The 26,801-nt window shown below is 37.5% G+C and overlaps 1 protein-coding gene across 1 annotated transcript in view; it reads left to right on the top strand.

The window, feature by feature from the left end:
• Nucleotides 1-286: 286 nt before the first annotated feature.
• Nucleotides 287-26,801, top strand: part of CERS3 (ceramide synthase 3) — an 86,380-nt gene continuing 59,865 nt past the window's right edge. Inside the window, exons 1-3 of the mRNA XM_057542670.1 lie at nucleotides 287-459; nucleotides 11,160-11,277; nucleotides 24,247-24,365. Of these exons, the coding sequence (XP_057398653.1) occupies nucleotides 287-459; nucleotides 11,160-11,277; nucleotides 24,247-24,365 (410 nt within the window). The remainder of the gene's footprint in view (nucleotides 460-11,159; nucleotides 11,278-24,246; nucleotides 24,366-26,801) is intronic.

Here is a 26,801-nt window from a genome sequence, read left to right as displayed (position 1 = left end):
CATAATATTAACACATGTTGTGCCAAGAGTGTGAACAGTGGTGTGTTAAACCTCAGTTTGCCATGCCACAGCCGAAATTCTTCTCAGAGTGTTGGCAGAGTAATTCCTGTTTAATGCAATGAAGCTCCATGAAGCCTGGTAAATAATAGTACTCCGTTCTGTTCAATAATAGTACCCTGTGTTCTAAACTCTCTGATTTAGGTATTTTGAGTAAAGGTGTCAGTGTTGTCTCAATTTTAAGTATTTGTTCTATAAGTCTAATGTATTCTTTTTCCATCTCTCTAGAATGTTTCAGATGTTTAAAGATTGGTTTTGGTTGGAAAGATTCTGGCTTCCTCCAACAATAAAGTGGTCAGATCTTGAAGATCATGATGGACTCGTCTTTGTGAAACCCTCTCATTTATATATGACCATTCCATATGCTTTTGGCTTGATAATTATCAGACATTTTTTTGAAAAGTAAGTAGTGTTTGTATGTCTTTCCTCCCCATTCCCCTTCTTTGCCCCACCTCTAGAATAAAGAATTTTGGTAAGATTCTTAAAGAATGTGTTGTTCAGAGGTCACCACTAATGGGCTACAGATTCTTGGGGGAGTTCATGAAATTAAATGCACACTAAATATTATCTAGACTGACAAATAAAAATTAGAAACACAATCTCCTCAAGTACATTAGTTTTACAATGAAGAAAATTGAGATCAAGAGAGATTAAGGATCACAGAGCTTATTAGTGTCAATGACGGTACAAGATCTCAGCTCATCTTCCATGTACCATGTTGTCTGACAATGGATATGCATCCCCATGTCTTTGTTGGCAGTATTAGGAGAGTATGACTAGGGGATGCATTATCATTTTAGAATGCCTATAAAATAGCAAAAATGGCTCATTAAAGACCAAACTTAATATTGCTTTATAGCATAGTTTACTTTAAAGGTTTATTGAAAGTTTTAATAGCAGGCCTTCATTCCAAGGTATAAGGAAATCAAAGAAAAATATCAATTTGCTTTCTCAGAAAAAGTAAACTTCTTTTCTTTTTCTTAATTTAATTTAAATAGATATTACCTCCAACCTTTTATTACAACTGTACTAGTGTTATGATAACTGAAGATAAATGTTCATCTATAATCTCTGTAGTTGTCTCTATTTCAAAAAACTGTTATTAGCACATTAATTTTTTGGAGCAAAAAGAATATTCAAATGTCAAGAGTTGGATAAACTTAAAACAAAATCTGATAAAGATCATTTTGTCCAAGACTAACTGTAATGCAGATCATATGTTTATAACCATTTGCAGGGTCCTTATCTCAAGAGTTAGTTTGACCAACTCTGTTTCGTGGATTGTCCAAAAGGTTTTTGTACAAATAACAGCTTCACTTGGGCCAACAATATGCTATTACTATTGGGAGGAAAAGAAAGCCCCTCAATATCACTAAGCTCTAGCTGAGAAGATTTGAAAATGTTCTTCCTTTTTGACAGTTAATTTTACTTTTACTCACATGTTTGGATTTGTCAAAGAATGCCTAAATAAAGTAGCATTGTGCCACTGCACTTCCAAATTAGCAAATTACTCTGCTGTCCTGAAATTCTTGCTTTTCTTGCAGAGTGTCTAGTGATCTTTGAACTTGGCATCCAGGTCCTCTACTTATTTGCACTGCAGATTTCCTTCTTTTTGGTGGACAGATCCATTTTTAACATTTTGATCAGACAGTGAACTAGAAAAATTTTTGTTTGCCAAAGCAGCATAGTTGTGGAGGACCAACTTGTTATGCCCTGGTCTTGGCCTCTCCAAAAATTATCAGGAAGGAATCCAATCTTCTTTTAATTCCTAGGACCATTCTTGCTTCTTCTCAAGGGGTTAAGTATAGTCTTTCGTAACTCCTTATAACTTTAACTCCCAATTACTCACCCTTAGTTTTTTCCATCCCGTGACACTACAGAAAACTGTGTTGCTCCACTAGTCTCATATCTCTCTTTTTTTTTCATATTTCTTTTAATGCAATAGAAGGAAGGAAAATTTAACATGGGAGCAAGATCACACTTTTTGAAGTATAAGTTTATATTTTTTCAGGGCTTCTATATCATTTGCCTTAGACTAAACCACTTAGATCATAAATAAAATATTACTTACACCTTGCATTTGAATAGAAACTTATATTTTAAGAGGTACAGAAAATCATAAGTGGTGTGATCTCTATCAAGAAAATGAGAGGTGAGTGAGCTGGCCAAGATCACATGGTTAGTATGTCAGGAGTAGATCTGGGACTTAAACCCCCATGGTATGACACCAGGTTCAGGGTTGCTGGGTTTTTATTTTCCCCTGTACCAGTACTTCTTGGGCTTTCACAATGAAATACTCCTGGTGGCAAAAGAGAGTAAATTAATATCCTTTGGGAGTATAGAAGACATGGCTTAAGGGAATGATAGCAAATGTGAACTTTTCTGAACTATCAAAAATTCGTATAAATTTGACACCGTGTTTCAGCATATCCTATGGTATATTTGTCACAAGAAAGCTTCCTTCTTTTGTCCTGGACTGTGTTTGTGTTACACCTCCTCATTCTAGGAAGCGACCAAGAGTTGCGATTTGGCTGGCTCATTTTTATCTTTTAGTACTAACCAGGAGCCATTTAAGATGAGGAAGTAAGGGCCCTTCCCAGAAAGGAGTAGAGAGACAGATGGATAAAGAACAAACAAGTAGATCATTTGAAAGTGACTGACATTTGCTTTGTATTTAGAATTTCCTTTCCTTACAAGTTTTACCTTATGTTTTAATTTTTTTCACGGGAGGGGTCTAGAATAACAATTTCTAACTAATATATCCAGACTCTTCTATACATTCTTTTTTGTGTCTGAAGTATGATTTAGAGAGGATCTAAACTACTCAAATTTAAGCACTTGTGGAATAAGCACATTATCTCAGAGTAAATTATGGTCCTGGAAGAGTCCAAGGCAGGGATGGGGGTGGTAAAATCAGAAGGTAATCTTTTTACTTTTACTTAATGGTACAATGAATAGATACCCCACCTCTACCATTTCCATTGAGCAACACGAGGGCATGATGGGATTCTTTAAAGAAGGGTAGGTGTAGCAGTTTACAGGAGTTAAAAAAGGATTGTTGCTAACCGTCTTCATTTGAAACAGTCTCAGAATATGTACATTGGATTTAAATGTTATCTGAGACTTGCATTACTTCAGGTATTTTGTTCTCTCATATAAAACCCTCTGATTAAACTCTGGTCAAAGAGCCTTTCAGTCCTTAAGAAATGGGAATCAATCTTGATGGCAATAGGCTATTGTTTCTGTTTAGGAGAAGTATTTAAACTTCACATGCTTAATATCTGCCTAGGCCTGCCTTCTTTTTAATTCTATAAAACAATATTGAAAAAAAAGATATGTGGGGGTAGTGCTCTGGGATTGCTCGGCTTTTAGCTCACAGGTAACTGAAGTAGTGCTAAAGGAAGAGCGGGCTATGTGGGTGTCTGAATGAGGCCATCTGAGGGCTCAGTTCTGCAGTAGTAGCAAACCTGAGACCCATTCCCTGGTAATTAACCTAACTTTGAACCATTTACATGGGAGCAGAAGTTCACGTTCTCTTTTCTTCCTCTTGGACTTTTCCCTTCTATTCCGTACCAATAAAATGAAAGTTCAGGAAATTTCATCTTAGTCTAAGGTCCTTCTAGAGCTAAGATCTGTCATTTCCCTCCTCTTTTCAGTTCAGTTTATCAAATATTGTGCTTCTTTATTCTCTCCTTTTTCAAAATAGGTTTTTTTTAATGTGTTTTTTAATGATTTCAGTGTCCTTATCTTGAAATTTCAAGTTTTGCCCATATATATCAAATTACCCATTCTTTTGTCATTGTTTTGTAAAGCTATTTTTTTTTTAATTTTATTTATTTATTTATTTATTTCTGGCTGTGTTGGGTCTTCGTTTCTGTGCTAGGGCTTTCTCTAGTTGTGGCAAGTGGGGGCCACTCTTCGTCGCGGTGCACGAGCCTCTCATTATCGCGGCCTCTCTTGTGGAGCACAGGCTCCAGACGCGCCTGCTCAGTAATTGTGGCTCACGGGCCCAGTTGCTCCGCGGCACGCGGAATGTTCCCAGACCAGGGCTCGAACCCGCGTCCCCTGCATTGGCAGGCAGATTCTCAACCACTGCGCCACCAGGGAAGCCCTCAAAATAGGTTTTTAATTAAGTACCTATTCATATTTATTTACACTTACATAACATGAATTGATTGATTTTCTAGATTTTTTTGAAATGAAAGGATAATGCTAAAGTAGAAAACTGTACTTATATACTTCCTCTGTTCTTCTGAAAATGTTATTTCTGTCCTTGAAGCCTGGACATGTTAACAAACAGGACCATTATTTCTCTTTCTTCTTTAAATTAATGCTTTGTAGATATGATCCTCATATCAGCAAATATGCTATGGATATGTATTTTTATCCATTGTGTGTACTTATCCACCCTTTATCTCTCACATGACTCTCTAGAGGGGAATGTTATACTTCGTTTGGCTTTGAGATTGGTTGTATTCCCTTACTGAATAAATCTTCTTTTCTTAATCCTGCTTTGCTTTTTTATTTTTGCTAATTTCTTCATTTCTAATATTTGAGGAGATAACATTGAGTGAGTATGATTGAGAACCCTGCCATATTAAACCATTTTGTATTTGTGTTATTCTACTAGTAAAAACAACGAGTGTTTACGCCAATAAAAATTTTTAACTAGTAGGTTAGATAAATGACCCAATTCTATTATTTATCCAAAATCCTGTCATATATGTTTTTTGAGTCTTTGTTAGTTTTGAGATCATCTTAGTTTTTGTTTTATTTGGAACTTTTATGCAGAGGGGGAATTAATCATATTCCTTGAATTACAGCATGCTGTCTTTGGTCTGTATTAGATCTCTTTTGATTGATTGACTGATTTGAATTAACTTTTTCATTAATTGCCTTTTATCCTCATTTCCTAGTCCTGTTCCCATTCCTGCTGTATGTATTTGATGGCTTTGTGTTTGTATAACCCAGTAAAACATGAGTATGAACATAAAGTACATGTATTGTTAGTTGACATAAATGGTATGGTGATAAGACCTTCTTCCATATCTTCTTTTTTTTTTTAATACAGCACTGTGTTTTATGATCTATCCACATTGCTCTGTGTACATCTGGTGCATAATAAGTTTGTTTTTATGTGTCTCTGAAATATATAGGTCATTTTCAGGAGAACTTAGGCCATCTGGAAGTTGGATTGGCTTATATATTTTATCAGAGTATTTTAGGAAAATTTTTTTATTTTTATTTTTTTATTTTTGGCCGTGCAGTGCTTCATGTGGGATCTTATTTCCCTGATCAGGGATTGAACCCATGCCCCATGCATTGGGAGTGTGGAGTCTCAACCACTGGACCGCCAGGGAAGTACCTAGGAAAATTGTTATTCAACTCCGTGGTTATAAACAATGAATTTAAGGGTTAAATGATCATTCATAACTAAAATTTCCAACATTTAATTAAACACAGAAACTTCTAAGTAAGTACTAGAATAGCCTGACCTGGCAGACAATGGAGCCTTTGTTAGAAATGAAGGAAGAATAGGGACATATCATGCTTTTAAAAAATCATCTTTACTGAGGTATGATTTACATACAAGAAAGTTCATCCAAAATTTGACACATTTTGACAAAAGTATACAGTCATGTAACTGTCACCACGATTATGATATAGGAGATTTCCATTGGCTGAAAACTCCCCTGTACCCTGTTCAGTTAATCCTCTTCCTACTTACTACCTCCTTGCAATCACTAAAATGCTTTCTGTCAGTATAATTTTGCCTTTTCTAAGATTTCCTATAGATGGAATCATATAGATTATAGTCTTTTGTGTCTGATTTCTTTCACTTAGCATAATGCTTTTGAGATTTTTTTCATGTTATTATATGTATCAGTGATTCCTTGTCATTGCTGAGTAGTCTTTCAACATATTGATATATTGCAATTTATTATCCTTTAATTAGGCAATGGAAATTTGGATTCTTTACAGTTTTTGGCTATAATGAATAAAGTTTCTATGAACATTTGAATAGAAGAATTTGGGCATATGCTTTTATTTCTCTTGTTAAATTGCTAAAATGTTCTTCAAAAGACAGTGTTAATGTATGTGTATCTATACAATAGATTATTTGGCAATAAAAAGGACTGAACTCCAAATGCATCCAAATACATTGATGTATCTCAAAAACATTAAACTCAATGAAAGAAGCCAGGCACAAGCAACCACATATTGTATGATTCCATTATGTTAAATATCCACAAAAGGTGCAGCTATAAAGACAGAAAGTAGATTCGTGACTGCCTGTGGCATGATTAACAGGAAAGAGGGATTATAGTAAATATGTATGAGGTATTATAGTGGGATGATGAAAATGTTCTAAAGCTGACTCATGGTGATAATTGTACAGCTTGGTAAATTTACTAAAAAAGAAAAAAATCACTGAGTAGTATACTTGAAAATGGTGAATTATATGACATGTAAAAATGCATTAATAGTTATTTTTAAAAGATGTCAATAAAATGAAAAGATAAGACAGTTTAGGAGAAAATGTGAACAAAATATATATCTGATGAGGGACTTAAATTCAGAATATATAACTCAATAATATATTAAATTCAGAATATGTAACTCAATAATAAACAAAGAAATAACTTGATTTTTTTAAATGGGCAGAATATTTGAGCAGAAACCTCACCAAAGGAGATATACAAATAGCAAGTAAACACATAAAAAGATGTTCAACATCATTAGTCATTAACAAAATGCAAATTAAACCACTACACACTGAAAGTTAACAAAAATGTCAGAGTAAGGGCCTCTGAAAATTTTCTTTTTCCTAAAATCAGAAAACTAGCAAAAATTGTCAAGATCAACTTTTCAGAATTTAGAATTAGCCAAAGACTTGCAGCAATCCACACAGTGTTATTTAAGAAAAATAGCTGACTGTTGGAAAGAACAGCAAGCTTTGTGGCATTTTAACTTGCCCTATTTCTGTGCTTACCTTTCTTCCTCTGTGACAGTCTTGAAAAACCAACAGCCCACAATTTCAGTGGAAACCAGCAGCCTGGCAGCCGTTGAAGGAAGCAGAACAGAGTTGGAGCTCCTTCAAAGCATCATTCCCAGAGAACTGTCATTATCTGACCTGTCTGGTGGTTCCCTGGAAGGGCACTACTCACAAGCTGTCTTTATTTGCCGTTTTCCTTGGGGAGAGGAGGGATGCTTGTCTAAAACAATTAGAGGCAATTGATTAACTTTGGAACTGCCTAAGGTAGTGGATAACAGTTGGGGCAAACAATAAATTAACAGCTTTTCTTTTTAAAGGATAAGCTGGGAAATGATATGTCCACAGGGGGTTTTGAAAAACTCTGACTTATTCTTGGAAATAAGACCACTTGAATTTGTAGAGCTTTGGGCATGCCCAGGGCCATCCACATGCTCAGGTAAGGCCTTAGTAGACCTTAAGTTCTCACCTCTGGATGACCTTGAGGCTCTGTGCAAACAGGAAGTGAAGGCTAAGGCAGAGTTGTCCACTATCTTAGTGTTGAAGGTGTGCCCTGAAGCATACACAGACCCCCTTAGTAAACAGTGGAAGACTTATTGGTTCCAGGCATTTAAGGAAATCTCTGTCTAATCATTAGGAGACCACTTAGCTAACCTAATAGATACCTTAGTGCCCACACATGACAAAGAATACAGACTTTACAGATCAGTTCAAAAATGTAAACAAACAAATGGACAACAACAAACTCTGAGTATGGGGATAATCTGATTTCCAGAGTTGTCACATTATATTATTAAACTTGTCCACTTTTCAACAGAAAATTATAAGACATGCAAAGAAACAAGAAAGTATGGCCCGTACACAGGAAAAAAACAGCAATCAGTAGAGAGTGTCCCTTACAAAGCCTAGATGTTGGACTTCTTATTAGACAAGGCCTTAAGTCAGCTATTTTAAATATGTTCAAAGAACTAGAGAAAACCATGCTTAAAAACTAAGGAAAGAATGAGAATAATGTCTCACTAAATTAAGAATATCAATAAAGAGATTAAAATTATAAATTATAAAAAGAAATCAAATAGAAATTGGGACTTGAAAAGTACAATAACTTATATTAAAAATTCACTGGAGGGCCTTAACAGCATATTTGAGCAGGCGAAAGAAAAAGTCAGCAGTCTGAGGAACAGAAAACAAAAAAATGTAGAAAAAAAGCCTCAGGGGCCTGTGGGACACCATCAAGCACAGCAACATATGCATAACAGGAACTCCAGAAGAAGAGGAGAAAATGAACAGGATGATAGAAAATATTTGAAGAAATAATTGGCTAAATTTCCCAAAATTTGATGACAATCATTAATCTATATATCCAAGAAGCTAAACAAATTCCAAGTAGGATAAACTTAAAGAGATCCATATCTAGATACATCATAAGCAAACTGTTGAAAGACAAAGAATCTTGAAAGCAGTAAGAGAAGAGCATCTCATCACATAAAAGCAATCCTCAGTAAGATTGAATTGATTTCTCATCAGCAACCATGGAAGCCAAAGGCAATGGGAGGACAAATAAAAAGAAAGAAAAAACTGTCAAACAAGCAAAACTATCCTACTATCCTTCAAAATGAAAGAGAAATTAAGACATTCCCAGATAAACAAAAACTGGAAGAATTTGTTGCTAAGCAGACCTACCCTATGAGAAATACTAAAGGGAGTCCTACAGACTGAAATTAGAGGACACAGACATTAACTTGAATCCACATGCAGAAATAAAGAGCACCAGTAAAGTTACCTATATAAGAAATAAAAAGAAAATATAAATGCATTTTTTGCTTGTAACATGTTTTTCTCCTATCTGATTTAAAATGCAACTGCATAAAATAGTAATCATAAATGTATGTTGATGAGAACACAATTTATAAATATATCATTTATATGACAGTAACAGCACAGAGAGGGGAGATCATGGAGTTTTTGTATAGTGCTGAAATTATTTGGCTATTAATCTGAACTAAGAGGTTATAAATTAAGATGTTAATTGTAATCCCTAGATGAACCACTAAGACGGTAATTTTTAAAAACAGTAAAAAAAAAAAAAAAGAAAATTAAAAAAGTACGCCAGAATATCTATTTAACACAGAACAAGATAATAATGGAAGAAACGAGAAACAAAAAGGCATAAGCTATACAGAAAATAAATAGCAAAATGGCAGATATAAATCCTGTCTTATTAGTAATTAAATGTAATTTATATTAAATGTAAATGAATTAAATACTCTGACTAAAAGGCATAGATAGGAGGACTTGATAGAAATATATGATCCAACTATATGGTTTCTACAAGAGAAACACTTTAGGTTCAAAGAAATAAATAGGTTGAAAGTAAAAGGATGAGAAAATATATACCATGCAAGCAGTAACCAAAAGAGAGCTGGAGTGGCTATACTAATACCAGACAATTTAACAGCCTTTAAATTGTTACTAGAGACAAAGGACATTTTATACTATAACAGGGTAAATCTATCAAGAAGATATAACAATTATAAATATATATGTACCTAGCAACATAGTCCCAAAAACATGAAGCAAAAACAAACAGAATGGAAGGGAGAAATCGACAATTCAACAATAACAGTTGTAGACTTCAGTACCCCATTTTCAATAATGGATAGAACAACTAGGCAGAAAATCAACAAGAAAATAGAAGACTTGATTAACATTATAAACGAACTAGACCTAACAGACATCTGTAGAGCACACCACCAATAATAGCAGAATACACATTCTTCTCATGTGCACAAGGAACATTCTCCAGAATAGACCACGTGTAAGCCATAAAACAAATCTCAATACATGTGAGAGGATTGAAATCATACAAAGCATGTTTTCGGACCACAATGGAGTGAAATTAGAAGTCCATAACAGAAGGAAATTGAGAAATAAGCAAATATGTGGAAATTAAACAGCATACTTCTAAATAACCAGTGGGTCAGAGGAGAAATCGCACGGTAAATTAGAAAATAGTTTGAGATGAATGAAAAAGAAAGCACCATACGAAAACTTATGAGATTCAGCAAAAGCAATGCTTAGAGGGACATTTATAGCTGTAAACACCTATATTTAAAAAGAAGAAAGATCTCAAATCAATAATCTAACCTTCTACCTTAAAAAACAAGGGAAAAAAGAAAACTAAATTTATAATAAGCAGAAGTTAGGAAATAATAAAAACTAGAATGTAAAAATCAATAAAAACCACCACACAGGCAGTAGAATTGCTGAAATTAAAAAGACTGGCAATACCATCTATTGGCAGAGATATGGAGTAACTGGAACTCTGGCACATTATTGATGGGAATGTAAAATAGTGCAGACACTTTGGAAAACATTGGGCCAGTTTCTTATAAAGTTAAACGTATACTTGCCATACAACCCATCAATCCCATTCCTAGATATTTACCCAAGAGTCATGCCATTTTTCATAAGTTAGAACTTCAAATAGGGATATAATAATTTCTTGAAGATAGTATCACCAAAGAAAACCTTAATAACAAAACTATTATTTATTTTAATCCCTGGTAGTCTTAAAAATGAAACTCTAAGTAGAATGGCTTATTCCAGTTCCTGGATCTTGTATATAAATATATTTGGGTTTACATAAAATGGATTTTAGAACTGTGGAAGTACAGTTGACCCTTGAACAACAAGGGTTTGAACTGCAGGCTCCACGTATAAGCAGATTTTTTACAATAGTAAGTACTACAGTACTAGATCTACAGTTGGTTGAATCCATGGATGTGGAACCTCGGATACGGAGGAACCACTTACACGGGGGCTGACTATAAGCTATACAAGGAGGATTTTCAACTGTGCTGCTGAGGGTTGGCACCCCTAACCCCCATGTTGTTAAAGAGTCAACTATATTTTATTTTTTTAAGTTATTGCGTGTATAAAAGTTCTCAAATTTTGCTCTCTTTGAGTTTCTGTAAGGCAGATATTGGCTTTAGATAGCCCAATGACTGATCTTTCATTTGGAATCTAAAATTACAGCTTGAGTTTTCTGGTGACATTGTGAATTCATTCTCAGATTTTGAACTTACTTTTGTTCATATTTTTGTAGGTTTATTGCTTCACCTCTAGCAAAAACAATTGGCATTAAAGAGGAAATTCGAAAGAAGATTACACCAAATACTGTTTTAGAGAATTTTTTCAAACATTCCACAAGGAAACCATCTCAAGTAAGTACAGATTCTTTGTTTTTGGATTTTAAAATCTCCTTTCTTAATGTTTCAATCATCTGGGGTTTACCTTATCTGTGCAAAAAATCTGTTTCAGTTGAGCAGCAAATGACTTGAATCATTTGAATTTTTTTCTCTACTGATAAGTTATACAGCATTCTGAGCATAATATAAAATGACAAATAAATATTATAATATAAAATTACAAACGTTGCTAGTGTTGAATGCTAACAATCAATGCCATAATTTGGGTATATATATCAAAATTTAATTTTTAATGGTAGGATATATACAAAGTATACTAATGAAAAAAGATCATTGTTAAGGCAGAGTTGCCCATATCTGACACTTCTGATAATTGTGACACCATCAATATACACTACACACACTATGAAAGTGTCTATTGGGTGGCTTTCCTGAGCAGGACACTTTATTTTATCCAAGGCCTCGAAATACTCAGAAATATACTGTGCCCCTACCCACTCCCCAGAGATAGAATAGTTAGGAGAGTCACAAATCTCTTCTCAATATGAGATGTACTTGATGAAATGTTATGGTGCACTGCATGTTTACGCCACAGAAAATGGCTTTAACCTAAAAGTTATATTTAAAAATAATAGTGTCCAGGCAAGTCTAGTTTCATTATACCCCCATATTTAAATGAGAGATGAAATAAAAACTTCTCCAAAAGTGGCACACGCTCTATGACGAATACAGACATCTCTCACCAGTAATTTAATAGTCAAAAGTATGTGCTAACACAATTTTAGGATAGATATAGATTTTTAAGGTCCTCAACTTATCTGCTGAATTCACTTGCTTTTCCTATGAGCCTTTCTATCGCTGGTCTGGTGGGCTCCCTGCACAAAGAAGCCATGTTGAGGTCTGACCACATAGCACCAGGCATCGTGTTCAGAATTGTTCACAGCTAGCCAGCACTGTCTCTAACTTGTTCTGACCTCAGCTTCTGTATGTGCCCTTTTTTCTAAAATGGGGACAGTCTGACAAACCATCTCCACGTGTTCTTTATTTCCTTGTGCTCTAAAAGACTTCAGTCATTCATCTAAATACTGTTGTTACCACTGGTGATAATAATGCCTAAGCATCATTTCATGTTTTTCAGACGGGAAATTATTTAGCTGCGTTTATGAAAAGTTAGAACTCTTTCAGAGAGTCCTTATTATCCTTATCTGTTTCTCTCTGAGAATAACTAACCTTGGCAATACCTTGCATAAAACATGAAGAACAGTGGTAGCTATCAGTTACTTGCTGTGCTTACTGTACAGCTTTTTGGTATATTTTAAAATATGTAGAAAATTCAGCTCTTACCAAGCTTCTCTGCTATGGAGAGAAATTAGCCATGTGACAGTTAAAGAAAAACTAAGAAAAGCTGAAAGAGATTTAGAGATTATGTCACCTTTCCTCTTTATGATTGAGATGAGGAAACTAAGGTCAACAGAGGAAATGAGCTGTCCTAGGTCATGCAGCTAATCAGTGGCTGAATCCAAAGCTGGACCCTGGCCCATGGCTCCCTGTCGAGTGCTGCTTCTACTATGCCCAAATGATGTCTTTATCTGTGAATAGAATGTTAAAAATGTATTTCAGAGTCTGGAGCTGTGTGTGTAAGTAATTGTTCTAACTCAATTGACAGTACAGCATGGCTTAGTGTAGATATAACTTGGACATTTGCATCAAGTAAAAGAAATGTTATATATCAACGCCAAGTGTTAGAAAGCTTCCTCTACTAAACCATAAAGATGAAGGGACATAATTAAGACACCTAATTTATATTGCTCATAGATTACAAAATCAAGGCAGTATTTGTATAACAGATCAAGATGACAAGTTGGCCAGTAAAATGTCCATAGAATAAAAGTACTAGAACTTAGGAAGATAGAAGAATATAGTAGAGGAAGGCAAAGTACATGCCTTAATAGTGATTTCAGATGTGGAAACAAAATAATATTACAATACCTCCACACATTAACTTGGCCAATGTCATACAGGTAGCATTTTTGCTTAATTTATAGCTGAAGTAAAACAAGTTGCTGGGAGGACTAAAAAAAAATTTTGTGCTGATTCAAGGGATGGGTGGGTATTCCGAACCTGTAATCTCAAGGCACTGCAGTGGTAATACAGGTACCTAACACCTGACTTTATTAAAAGAAACTGAGGACACAAATCTGAGGATGCTTCTTCAGCTGCAATAGACTGTTCTAATAAAAACAAAAACATTTCAGTATATACAGTATCAATTCTGGACTGGTTAGCACAGAAGGGTATAACATGGTATTGATGAGGTCCAAAATGCTGTACACATGAACCTCCATTGGGAGTTGGTTTTTTTTTTTTTTTTTCATTTAAAAAAAATTTTTGGCTGTCCTGTATGGCATGTGAGATCTTAGTTCCCCGAACAGGGATCAAACCCACACCCCCTGCATTGGAAGCGTGGAGTCCCTGGACTGCCAGGGAAGCCTCTCCATTGAGAGTTTTGATCTGTGATTTCACACACTTCTTTTGTGACTGTGTATGTGCAGCTATGTGTCCACTGTTTTTATATGTGTGTGTGTCTCTCTGTATGTATCTCAATGACAACTTCAAGATGTACTGAGAGAGAACCATGATAACATTCCAATATCTCTGGCCAGCAGATCAGTTTTCCTGCTGTTGGTAAAATGAAGGAACAGCAGAACTTATTAACTTGCCCATTTCCTCAGCAAAATCACGATGAGAACTGCTGCAGAACAAATGAGTGTGTAGTTCTGGAAGATGTCTAAGGAAAATGTGGTCCCATAAGGCTGACATAAAGCAGGTATTGTGGTCCACAGGGGCATTCCAGTTTGCTAGCTTGTCTCAACCACAGATTCAAACATTTTTAGGGCAAACAGCCCTCTAGTCCAGTTTATTTTACGGATGAGAGTCAAAGAATTCGAGTGGCTCCTCCACAGTCCCAGAGGGTTGGTTTTTGCGTCAAGTAGCCAGGCCTCATAGCCCCAATTTGGTGCTCTTCCTTCAGGCCACACTACTTCTCCCTGAGGTTCTGCTTGAGAGCCTTTCCCTTCTACAGACACACACTCTATTGTGTCAGGCTAAAAACATGGATTGTGAGAAAAGACTGTGTGTGGAGGTGGGCAAATTAACCACTCTGTGCCTCAGTTTCCCCTTCTGTGAGCTGAGCGTGTTAACAGCACTTACCTCACAGGGCTCTCAATTCAGAGGTTGAATTGAGTACTTAGAATAGTGCCCAGCACACAGTCAAGGTCAGCTGTTGTTATTTGTAGTCTGTGCCTATCATATAGATTTCTCCAGGAGCATTCTCAAATATGTCTTCCCAACTTAAATTATCCCAAGAGAATGTCATTTGTTTCCTAATTATGCTTGTTTGTATTTCCATAACATCTTACACAATTTTCTGTACATAGTAGGTGTTCAATAAAATGCTTGTTTCATGTATCATTAACAAAATACTACTAAAGACTTTTGTTTGCAAGATGATTTCTATCCCAATAATATTGTAGGTCTATGAGGCCAGTATTGCCAAGACTTTCAACCAGATTCATCTGTGCTCCAAATCAGAAAAAAAAAAAATGCTTCAGATCATGTTTGATCACTGTCTTCTAGAAGCATTTATTCAGCAGGTATCTGTAGAAATGATGGGATAATAAAGTTGGATTGTTCTCAGATCTGGGAAAATTCCAGTGTGAGGACAGGGACTTTGCTCACTGCTGAACACCGTCTCCACCTCTGCTCACTCCTGGCACTTCATTCTTTACACCTGCAAGAGGGAGACTTCAAAATGCAAACATTCTGTAACCTACAGATAAATTCCAGGCAAGGCCCTCCTTGCTGTGGCCTTAGCCACATCTTTCCTCCTCGCCTCTCTGTATGTTTCCACCCTGCAAGGCCTCTTTCTGTCCCTCAAGTGCCCCCAGCTCCCCCATGCTCTCATCTCCAGACAACCTCACATGCTGCCAGGACACTTTCCTTCTTCATCCTCTCCTTCTTGGGGCATTTTTCAGGGTTCAGCATAAGTGTAACTTCCAGGAACTGCCTATGTAAAGTTAGGTCCCATGGTACCCTTATCCTCCCCTATCTCAGCACTCATGATATTTTTTTAGAATTCTTTGTTGTATTTTCTGACTTCCTCTCCAGACAGACTTTACCCTGTGAAGGGGAGGCCCATACTGGTCTTGTTCATTTAGATCTCCAATAGAAAACAGAATGCCTGCAGGAAGTAGACACCAATAAATAGTTGCCAATTCAGTCTTGTCAAAACACAAAAACAAACCAAAACAACAATAACAAAAAACAGCAGGTGAACCCTTGGCCTACAAAATAATAGGTATTAGAGAGGATAATTTCCTCTGTTTAAGGAAACAGAGTATAATATGGGCTATATCTTGGTTTTGTTTTGTTTTGCTTTCTTTCTCTAGATTAAGTAATAGGCTAGCAGTTCAGTAGGTATGTAGCTGCAGTTAGTCCTTTGCCTGTCTTCAGCACAAGAGCTTGTTTAGAAATTTTATCTACTGTTGTCCTGTGTGCCTGAACAATTATGTAAACTATACACAATAACATAGCAGAAGCTCCACAACTGATCACAGACAGCTGGGTGTACAGCCAACTGGCCCATGGTCAAGCTTTGTTGGCCTTCACAATCTTGGTCCATGATTGGTTTAAATTTACTTTAAACTTAAACATTTAAATTTAAACGTTAAAATTTAAAGTAAATTCAACATTAAAAAAAAAAAAACCTAGCGATTTCACATCAGATTTCTGGGACTGCACTTTCACTCTGGGAGCCATCAGTCAGAGCTGGGTCACCACTGTCCCTTTGGGATGGGCCATGTGCTTTCCTGTTTGCTGCATCCATATGGCTCCTGCTCATTTCCTCAAAACTGAGGCTGAGGGTCAATTTTATGCAATTTTATTTTTCTCCTACTAAAGTTAGGAGTAAGCTGAAATATTTCTTGTACTCAACATAGGAAAACAAAAGATCAAGAAGACTGGTGTCTCAAAAAAAATTATAGAGCTTATTTCCTTGTGGAAGTGGAAAGTACTGTAGGTTTAACATATAAAGCATGTCTGTGTTGAAAGAATAAAACTTAAAATCCCACCATGAAGCAGACCTGGTCCTCTCAATCATTTTGGGTTCTGTTTGGCCCTGGGAGAACTTCAAGTCTGTGACCTTTGAGCTAATCCATCATCCATATTGTTTTCAATTTTAAATCATAACCTACAACTTCTGCCTTCCAGAGGAGAAGCAGTCATCATTATTATAGTCAGCAATCCTTAATCTTTTTTTACAATTGGAATTATTTCAGAATAGTTTGAAATAGGCTGTACATCTGATTAAATGTGAAAGTTTTGAGACGTGAGAGGACGCCATGGTAAGATGGCATCAGCTCTACAAGGAAGGGCGGCTTGAGGCCTTCCAGAGCCCGGTGGCCTTTTCTCCGGCAGGTACAGAGGCACCATGCAAGGACTCCAGGCAGAAAAATTATGATCCAGAGAATGTGAAAGAAATGTCACGTTAAAAAAGTTATTAACACAAAAGTTTACCAAGGATGCCAAGAGGAATATTTCTATCTGGAAATGATGACCCAGCTGGACAGAGGTCTGGAGGATTAACCAAGATGGCGGAGTAGAAGGACATGCTCTCACTCCCTCTTGCGAGAGCACCAGAATCACAACTGGCTGCTGGACAATCATTGACAGGAAGACCCTGGACTTCACCAAGGAGGATACCCCACGTCCAAGGACAGAGGAGAAGCCACAGTGAGACGGTAGGAGGGGCGCAATCAGAGTAAAATCAAATCCCATAACTGCTGGGTGGGTGACTCACAGACTGGCGAACACTTATACCACAGAAGTCCACCCACTGGAGTGAAGGTTCTGAGCCCCACGTCAGGCTTCCCAACCTGGGGGTCCGGCAACAGGAGGAGGAATTCCTAGAGAATCAGACTTTGAAGTCTAGTGGGAATTGATTGCAGGACTGTGACAGGACTGGGGGAAACAGAGACCCCACTCTTGGAGGGCACACACAAAGTAATGTGTGCATCGGGACCCAGGGGAAGGAGCAGTGACCCTGGGGGAGACTGAACCAGACGTACCTGCTGGTGTTGGGGGGTCTCCTGCAGAGACAAGTGGTGGCTCTATTTCACCGTGGGGATAAGGACACTGGCAGCAGAGGTCCTGGGAAGTTCTCCTTGGCGTGAGCCCTCCCAGAGTCTGCCATTAACCCCACCAAAGAACACGGGTAGGCTCCAGTGTTGGGTTGCCTCAGGCAAAACAACCAACAGGGAGGGAACCCAGCCCCACCCATCAACAGTCAAGTGGATTAAGGTTTTACTGAGCTCTGACCTCCACAGCAACAGGGAGGGAACCCAGCCCCACCCATCAACAGTCAAGTGGATTAAGGTTTTACTGAGCTCTGACCGCCACAGCAACAGTCAGCTCTACCCACCACCAGAGCCTCCCATCAAGCCTCTTAGATAGCCTCAACCACCAGAGGGCAGACAACAGAAGCAAGAAAAACTACAATCCTGCAGCCTGTGGACCAAAAACCACAGTTACAGAAAGACAGAGAAGATGAAAAGGCAGAGGGCTATGTACCAGATGAAGGAACAAGAAAAAACCCCAGAAAAAAAACTAAATGAGGTGGAGATAGGCAACCTTCCAGAAAAAGAATTCAGAATAATGATAGTGAAGATGATCCAGGACCTCGGAATAAGAATGGAGGCAAAGATTGAGAAGATGCAAGAAATGATTAACAAAGACCTAGAAGAATTAAAGAACAAACAAACAGAGATGACCAATACAATAACTGAAATGAAAACTACACTAGAAGGAATCAATAGCAGAATAACTGAGGCAGAAGAACGGATAAGTGACCTGGAAGACAGAATGGTGGAATTCACTGCTGCGGAACAGACTAAAGAAAAAAGAATGAAAAGAAATGAAGACAGCCTAAGAGACCTCTGGGACAACATTAAACGCAACAACATTCGCATTATAGGGGTCCCAGAAGGAGAAGAGAGAGAGAAAGGACCCGAGAAAATATTTGAAGAGATTATAGTCAAAAACTTCCCTAACATGGGAAAGGAAATAGCCACCCAAGTCCAGGAAGCACAGAGAGTCCCATACAGAATAAACCCAAGGAGAAACACGCCGAGACACATAGTAATCAAAGTGGCAAAAATTAAAGACAAAGAAAAATTACTGAAAGCAGCAAGGGAAAAACGACAAATAACATACAAGGGAACTCCCATAAGGTTAACAGCTGATTTCTCAGCAGAAACTCTGCAAGCCAGAAGGGAGTGGCATGATATACTTAAAGTGATGAAAGGGAAGAACCTACAACCAAGATTACTCTACCCAGCAAGGATCTCATTTAGATTTGATGGAGAAATCAAAAGCTTTACAGACAAGCAAAAGCTAAGAGAATTCAGCACCACCAAACCAGCTCTACAACAAATGCTAAAGGAACTTCTCTAAGTGGGAAACACAAGAGAAGAAAAGGACCTACAAAAACAAACCCAAAACAATTAAGAAAATGGTCATAGGAACATACATATCGATAATTACCTTAAACGTGAATGGATTAAATGCCCCAACCAAAAGACATAGACTGGCTGAATGGATACAAAAACAAGACCCATATATATGCTGTCTACAAGAGACCCACTTCAGACCTAGGGACACATACAGACTGAAAGTGAGGGGATGGAAAAAGATATTCCATGCAAATGGAAATCAAAAGAAAGCTGGAGTAGCTATACTCATATCAGATAAAATAGACTTTAAAATAAAGAATGTTACAAGAGACAAGGAAGGACACTACATAATGATCCAGGGATCAATCCAAGAAGAAGATATACCAATTATAAATATATATGCACCCAACATAGGAGCACCTCAATACATAAGGCAACTGCTAACAGCTATAAAAGAGGAAATCGACAGTAACACAATAATAGTGGGGGACTTTAACACCTCACTTACACCAATGGACAGATCATCCAAAATGAAAATAAATAAGGAAACAGAAGCTTTAAATGACACAATAGACCAGATAGATTTAATTGATATATATAGGACATTCCATCCAAAAACAGCAGATTACACGTTCTTCTCAAGTGCGCACGGAACATTCTCCAGGATAGATCACATCTTGGGTCACAAATCAAGCCTCAGTAAATTTAAGAAAATTGAAATCATATCAAGCATCTTTTCTGACCACAACGCTATGAGATTAGAAATGAATTACAGGGAAAAAAACGTAAAAAAGACAAACATATGGAGGCTAAACAATACGTTACTAAATAACCAAGAGATCACTGAAGAAATCAAACAGGAAATAAAAAAATACCTAGAGACAAATGACAATGAAAACACGACGACCCAAAACCTATGGGATGCAGCAAAGGCGGTTCTAAGAGGGAAGTTTATAGCTATACAAGCCTACCTAAAGAAACAAGAAAAATCTCAAGTAAACAATCTAACCTTACACCTAAAGAAACTAGAGAAAGAAGAACAAACAAAACCCAAAGTTAGCAGAAGGAAAGAAATCATAAAGATCAGAGCAGAAATAAATGAAATAGAAACAAAGAAAACAATAGCAAAGATCAATAAAACTAAAAATTGGTTCTTTGAGAAGATAAACAAAATTGATAAGCCATTAGCCAGACTCATTAAGAAAAAGAGGGAGAGGACTCAAATCAATAAAATCAGAAATGAAAAAGGAGAAGTTACAACAGACACCGCAGAAATACAAAACATCCTAAGAGACTACTACAAGCAACTTTATGCCAATAAAATGGACAACCTGGAGGAAATGGACAAATTCTTAGAAAGGTATAACCTTCCAAGACTGAATCAGGAAGAAACAGAAAATATGAACAGACCAATCACAAGTAATGAAATTGAAACTGTGATTAAAAATCTTCCAACAAACAAAAGTCCAGGACCAGATGGCTTCACAGGTGAATTCTATCAAACATTTAGAGAAGAGCTAACACCCATCCTTCTCAAACTCTTCCAAAAAACTGCAGAGGAAGGAACTCTCCCAAACTCATTCTATGAGGCCACCATCACCCTGATACCAAAACCAGACAAAGACACTACAAAAAAAGAAAATTACAGACCAATATCACTGATGAATATAGATGCAAAAATCCTCAACAAAATACTAGCAAACAGAATCCAACAACACATTAAAAGGATCATACACCACGATCAAGCGGGATTTATCCCAGGGATGCAAGGATTCTTCAATATATGCAAATCAATCAATGTGATACACCATATTAACAAATTGAAGAATAAAAACCATATGATCATCTCAATAGATGCAGAAAAAGCTTTTGACAAAATTCAACACCCATTTATGATAAAAACTCTCCAGAAAGTGGGCATAGAGGGAACCTACCTCAACATAATAAAGGCCATATATGACAAACCCACAGCAAATATCATTCTCAATGGTGAAAAACTGAAAGCATTTCCTCTAAGATCAGGAACGAGACAAGGATGTCCACTCTCACCACTATTATTCAACATAGTTCTGGAAGTCCTAGCCACAGCAATCAGAGAAGAAAAAGAAATAAAAGGAATACAAATTGGAAAAGAAGAAGTAAAACTGTCACTGTTTGCGGATGACATGATACTATACATAGAGAATCCTAAAACTGCCACCAGAAAACTGCTAGAGCTAATTAATGAATATGGTAAAGTTGCAGGTTACAAAATTAATGCACAGAAATCTTTTGCATTCCTATACACTAATGATGAAAAATCTGAAAGAGAAATTATGGAAACACTCCCATTTACCATTGCAACAAAAAGAATAAAATACCTAGGAATAAACCTACCTAGGGAGACAAAAGACCTGTATGCAGAAAACTATAAGACACTGATGAAAGAAATTAAAGATGATACCAACAGATGGAGAGATATACCATGTTCTTGGATTGGAAGAATCAACATTGTCAAAATGAGTATACTACCCAAAGCAATTTACAGATTCAATGCAATCCCTATCAAATTACCAATGACATTTTTTACGGAGCTAGAACAAATCATCTTAAAATTTGTATGGAGACACAAAAGACCCCGAATAGCCAAAGCAGTCTTGAGGCAAAAAAATGGAGCTGGAGGAATCAGACTCCCTGACTTCAGACTATACTACAAAGCTACAGTAATCAAGACAATATGGTACTGGCACAAAAACAGAAACAGAGATCAATGGAATAAGATAGAAAGCCCAGAGATTAACCCACGCACCTATGGTCTACTAATCTATGACAAAGGAGGCAAAGATATACAATGGAGAAAAGACAGTCTCTTCAATAAGTGGTGCTGGGAAAACTGGACAGCTACATGTAAAAGAATGAAATTAGAATACTCCCTAACACCATACACAAAAATAAACTCAAAATGGATTAGAGACCTAAATATAAGACTGGACACTTTAAAACTCTTAGAGGAAAACATAGGAAGAACACTCTTTGACATAAATCACAGCAAGATCTTTTTTGATCCACCTCCTAGAGTAATGGAAATAAAAACAAAAATAAACAAGTGGGACCTAATGAAACTTCAAAGCTTTTGCACAGCAAAGGAAACCATAAACAAGACGAAAAGACAACCCTCAGAATGGGAGAAAATATTTGCAAATGAATCAATGGACAAAGGATTAATCTCCAAAATATATAAACAGCTCATTCAGCTCAATATCAAAGAAACAAACACCCCAATCCAAAAATGGGCAGAAGACCTAAATAGACATTTCTCCAAAGAAGACATAGAGACGGCCACAAAGCACATGAAAAGATGCTCAACATCACTAATTATTAGAGAAATGCAAATCAAAACTACAATGAGGTATCACCTCACTCCTGTTAGAATGGGCATCATCAGAAAATCTACAAACAACAAATGCTGGAGAGGGTGTGGAGAAAAGGGAACCCTCTTGCACTGTTGGTGGGAATGTAAATTGATACAGCCACTATGGAGAACAATATGGAGGTTCCTTAAAAAACTAAAAATAGAATTACCATATGACCCAGCAATCCCACTACTGGGCATATACCCAGAGAAAACCATAATTCAAAAAGACACATGCACCCGAATGTTCATTGCAGCACTATTTACAATAGCCAGGTCATGGAAGCAACCTAAATGCCCATCAACAGACGAATGGATAAAGAAGATGTGGTACATATATACAATGGAATATTACTCAGCCATAAAAAGGAACGAAATTGAGTCATTTGTTGAGACGTGGATGGATCTAGAGACTGTCATACAGAGTGAAGTAAGTCAGAAAGAGAAAAACAAATATCGTATATTAATGCATGTATGTGGAACCTAGAAAATTGGTACAGTTGAGCCAGTTTGCAGGGCAGAAGTTGAGACACAGATGTAGAGAATGGACATATGGACACCAAGGGGGGAAAACTGCAGTGAGGTGGGGATGGTTGTGTGCTGAATTGGGCGATTGGGATTGACATGTATACACTGATGCGTATAAAACTGATGCCTAATAAGAACCTGCAGTATAAAAAAACAAACAAAACAACTAATACTAAACTTTCATTGGGTTATTTGTATGGAAATATGTTAATATAAATGTTTCAGACATTACATGAAATTTCTAAAAATCTTATATTTGTATTTGTATGGAAATATGTATGGAAATATGTTAATATAAATGTTTCAGACATTACAGGAAACTTCTAAAAATCTTATATGTTCTGGTATAATGTTATAAGTAATAATCCTAGTTATTACTTTAAAATGTATATCTCAGAAATAACTAATTTTCTTGTCAACTGCATTATTATGAACTTTCATCAAATCTTTAACCATGGTCATTTTTAAGTCTTTTGTCATTTACAGACAGTTCTGGGTGTACTCTGATGCTTTTGCAAATATGTTCCTATAAAAGGGTTTCATCTTTAAGAAATTCATGGAAAAGACTCTGACAAGTACAGGTTTCTGGTAACTGACTGTACTGCTGAACTGAATGAATAAGCATTTTCAGAACTCTAATGAAAAACTGATGAACTCATAAAAGTGCTAACAAAAGATCAAGATGAAAAAAAAAATTAATTACATGGGACTGAGTGAACTGATGAGGATGAGTATAATTTTTGTGACTTTCTGTCTGAATTAAAAAAAAAAAATCCCACAAGGACTCAGAGGCAAAGAATATACAAATCAATTTTCACTGCAAAGTAAAGGAGCTGTTACAGTGGAGGATTACTGGACTGAATGTCAATATTATGACATAGTATGAGTGTGTTTCATGTTTGGTAATTGCAATCATTGTTGCTTTTGTTGTGGTCATCCATGTACAATGCTTGGTGTCAGTCTATTTATCTCTTGTAAAAATAAAATACAGTGTGTGTGTGTGGAAAAAAAAAATGTGAAAGTTTTGGATCTGGTAGAAAGACTGTGTGAAATAACAGAAAGGACAAGAGCCTAAGTTCTTGTTTTCGCTTTGCTACTGGTTTTAGGTCTTGGAAAAGTTGTTAAAACTCTTGGAATTCCATTTTTTTCATAAGAAAAAATGAAGAGATTGGGTTTGATTGACATCTTAAGCTACACTACTCTACTTGGAACCTAGGAGGCCCTAAATAAAATTGGCTGAATGAGTGGGCCACGTATCAACTTGAATATATGGGTTGCTACCAACTTACAGAGAATCGGTCTTTCTTAACAACTCAGAGTTCTGGGAACTAACATTCTCTCTGTTTTGAGGTGTGTGTGTGTGTGTGTGTGTGTGTGTGTGTGTGTGTGTGTGTGATTCCATGAGCAAAAGAGGTAAATGCACTGGCTCAAGGTCTAATGCAAAACTCTCTCCTCTCCAGTGCACTAACACTTGTAACCCAATCTCACTGTCTCTTGACTGCCTGCCAGCCTGACTCTACTCTTAAGCACTCATTCATTTGTTTCATCCCCTTTCAGACTGATATTTATGGACTGGCAAAGAAGTGTAACTTGACAGAGCGCCAGGTTGAAAGGTGGTTTAGGAGTCGGCGGAATCAAGATAGGCCTTGCAGGATGAAGAAATTCCAGGAAGCTTGGTAAGAAGGATAGTTAAAGCTTTTGAAATGGTGCAGTTTTATATGGAGCAGAATAGTCATCTCAGAAGGAATCCTTAGGTTGCAGCAGAAGAAGGGTTTGAACCCTCTCTGTCACTTACCAATCAGGAGTTTGATGCTAGTCACTCATCCACCTCTCGTGCTTCACTTTCTTTCTCTATGAAACAAGGTAAGCTATGAACTCTCTTAGTTGAAGAGGAGATGTTATGTACTTATCTTTAAAGTCCAGAAAAATCATAAAAATATCTTAACCTGGTGTTTATCTTTTCTAGGGTAGCAGTTGGCCCTAGCTCATCTGACTATCACCTGTTTCTAATCACATTACTCTATCACATTATAAGAGCAGAGAATGTCTGAGAGGGTGCTGTCCTCCTCTCTCAACACTGATGGAGAGGACTTCTTTCTGTCTCACTTGGCTCTTACTCCACCCCTGCCTGTGGACTGGGCAGCCAGTTCCTCTGGGTTTCTGCCTGGTTTAGTAGGGGGTCAGGATGGGCTGAGCAACACATAGGGTTTTTGCAGAACTGACTGCTTCAAATATGTTCTGAGTGCAGTGAGACTGTACCACACTTATTTTTGGCTTCATTATAACTCTGTTTTTTTTTTTTTCTCTTCTGCAGAGTATTATAGTATTGATACTTTAGGTTACTCCCTTGGTGGCAAAAACTGACACCTGTGCCAAAAAGAGGGTCTAGGTCATTGCTCTTACTTTGTTCCTCTTCCTTACATCCAGACAAATGCACGTTAGTTGGGAAATTTTGATGCCACATTCTACATGCCAATAGCATTCCTTCTTTTTGCCTGTTTCTTAAGGTCCTCACATTGCCTAGTGACTTTCACCAGATGTGTTTGTTTTGATGGTAAAATGGATAGGGAGCTGGCATAAGACTCTCAGATAAAGAAACCAAGCCTGTGGAAGGCTAAACTTTAATGACTTTCTTTAGCTACCTATGCATTGCCGAGTACAGTCATCCATGTGTGAGACTGGTGATGTTTAGAGGCACAGACCAAGTCTTCATGGTGTCTCGAGATTTTTTTCTCATTGGCAGACTTCCATTGCCTTTCCCACAGTGGCTAGAGGTATATGACCTGGTTTGTTTTCCAACTGCTTCTCTCTGAGTTTTAGCTCTTGAGAGATTGGTTAATATTGTGTTGCCACTATGTCAGCTTGGCCCAAGTGAATCTCTCTGGACAGTCACTACAAAACACTACAAACTGGAGCTGTTTTCACATTACATCTTCCTGTTTTTCTGCTATCATTCATTCTTTCTTTCTTTCTATCAAATGATTCTTATCTTAAATAAAGTCCCCAGGCAGGGACTAACTCTCAACCTCTGAGCTGAATCATACTGCAGTGAAATTCCGGGAATTTCTTATACATGATAGTGCCTTCCAGTTTATAAATAATCTTGGTTTGATCCTCCTAGCAACAGTGTGAGGCAGTCAGGGAAAGTGGGGCCCTGTTTGAGAAATGAGAAACTGCACATCATGTAGTTTAAGGAACTTGCTCAAGGTCGCCTGGCTGTTGGGGGCCTGTTGCCCTCAGGTCTTCTGACTCCTTTTCTGATACTCTTTCTGCTCACTGTACTGCCCCTACCACCTAATGCTGACCTCTCAGAAGCAAGGGACCCTATATGTCAAGTAACTGGGTGAGAAGGACCCAACATTGGGAATCTAGCTGTCAGTGAGTCTGCTAAAAGTCAGCCACAGAGTTCAGGCTAGAGAAGGGAATTTCAAGTTGCTATTATCAATCAGTCAGGCAATGCAGAGGGTTGTATGGACCATCTTCTTGGTATGTGGCACTATCCTAGATCATACGGACTCGTAGATATTAAGAGGGAAGTAAAAGTGGAAGGTATGGTCACTGGCCTAAAGCAGCTAATCAGGGAAATGAGACTATCACTTATGAAACCACAACATCTGTTGTTGTTCCATTCCCAATGGCACATGGGCCTGTATACCTGTGGTCTACGTCATGTTCAGATGTGCTCTGGGCATTCAGAGGAGATGGCATCAGCAGAGTTGGATACATTAGACAAAGGCTTTCTAGAGGTCAGGAATAAGCTGGACGTTGAGGGGAGGGATGGATCGGATTTCCATAAGAAAAGAAAGCATGGGGGCTTCCCTGGTGGCGCAGTGGTTGAGGGTCTGCCTGCCAGTGCAGGGGACATGGGTTTGAGCCTTTGTCTGGGAGGATCCCACATGCCGCAGAGCACCTGGGCCCATGCGCCACAGCTACTGAAGCCTGCGCACCTGGGGCCCGTGCTCCACAACAGGGGAAGCCACCGCAATGAGGAGTAGCCCCCTCTCGCCGCAGCTAGGGAGAGCCGGCATGCAGCAACGAAGACCCAACGCAGCCAAAATAAATAAAATAAAATAAATTAATTAAAAAAAAAAAGAAAGCATGATTTGAGGGCA

Source organism: Balaenoptera acutorostrata, chromosome 3 (genome assembly GCF_949987535.1).
Source record: "Balaenoptera acutorostrata chromosome 3, mBalAcu1.1, whole genome shotgun sequence".
In the NCBI taxonomy this organism is placed as follows: domain Eukaryota; kingdom Metazoa; phylum Chordata; class Mammalia; order Artiodactyla; family Balaenopteridae; genus Balaenoptera; species Balaenoptera acutorostrata.
Note: the sequence above shows the minus strand (reverse complement) of the source record. Positions and strands in the feature narration are given on the sequence as shown.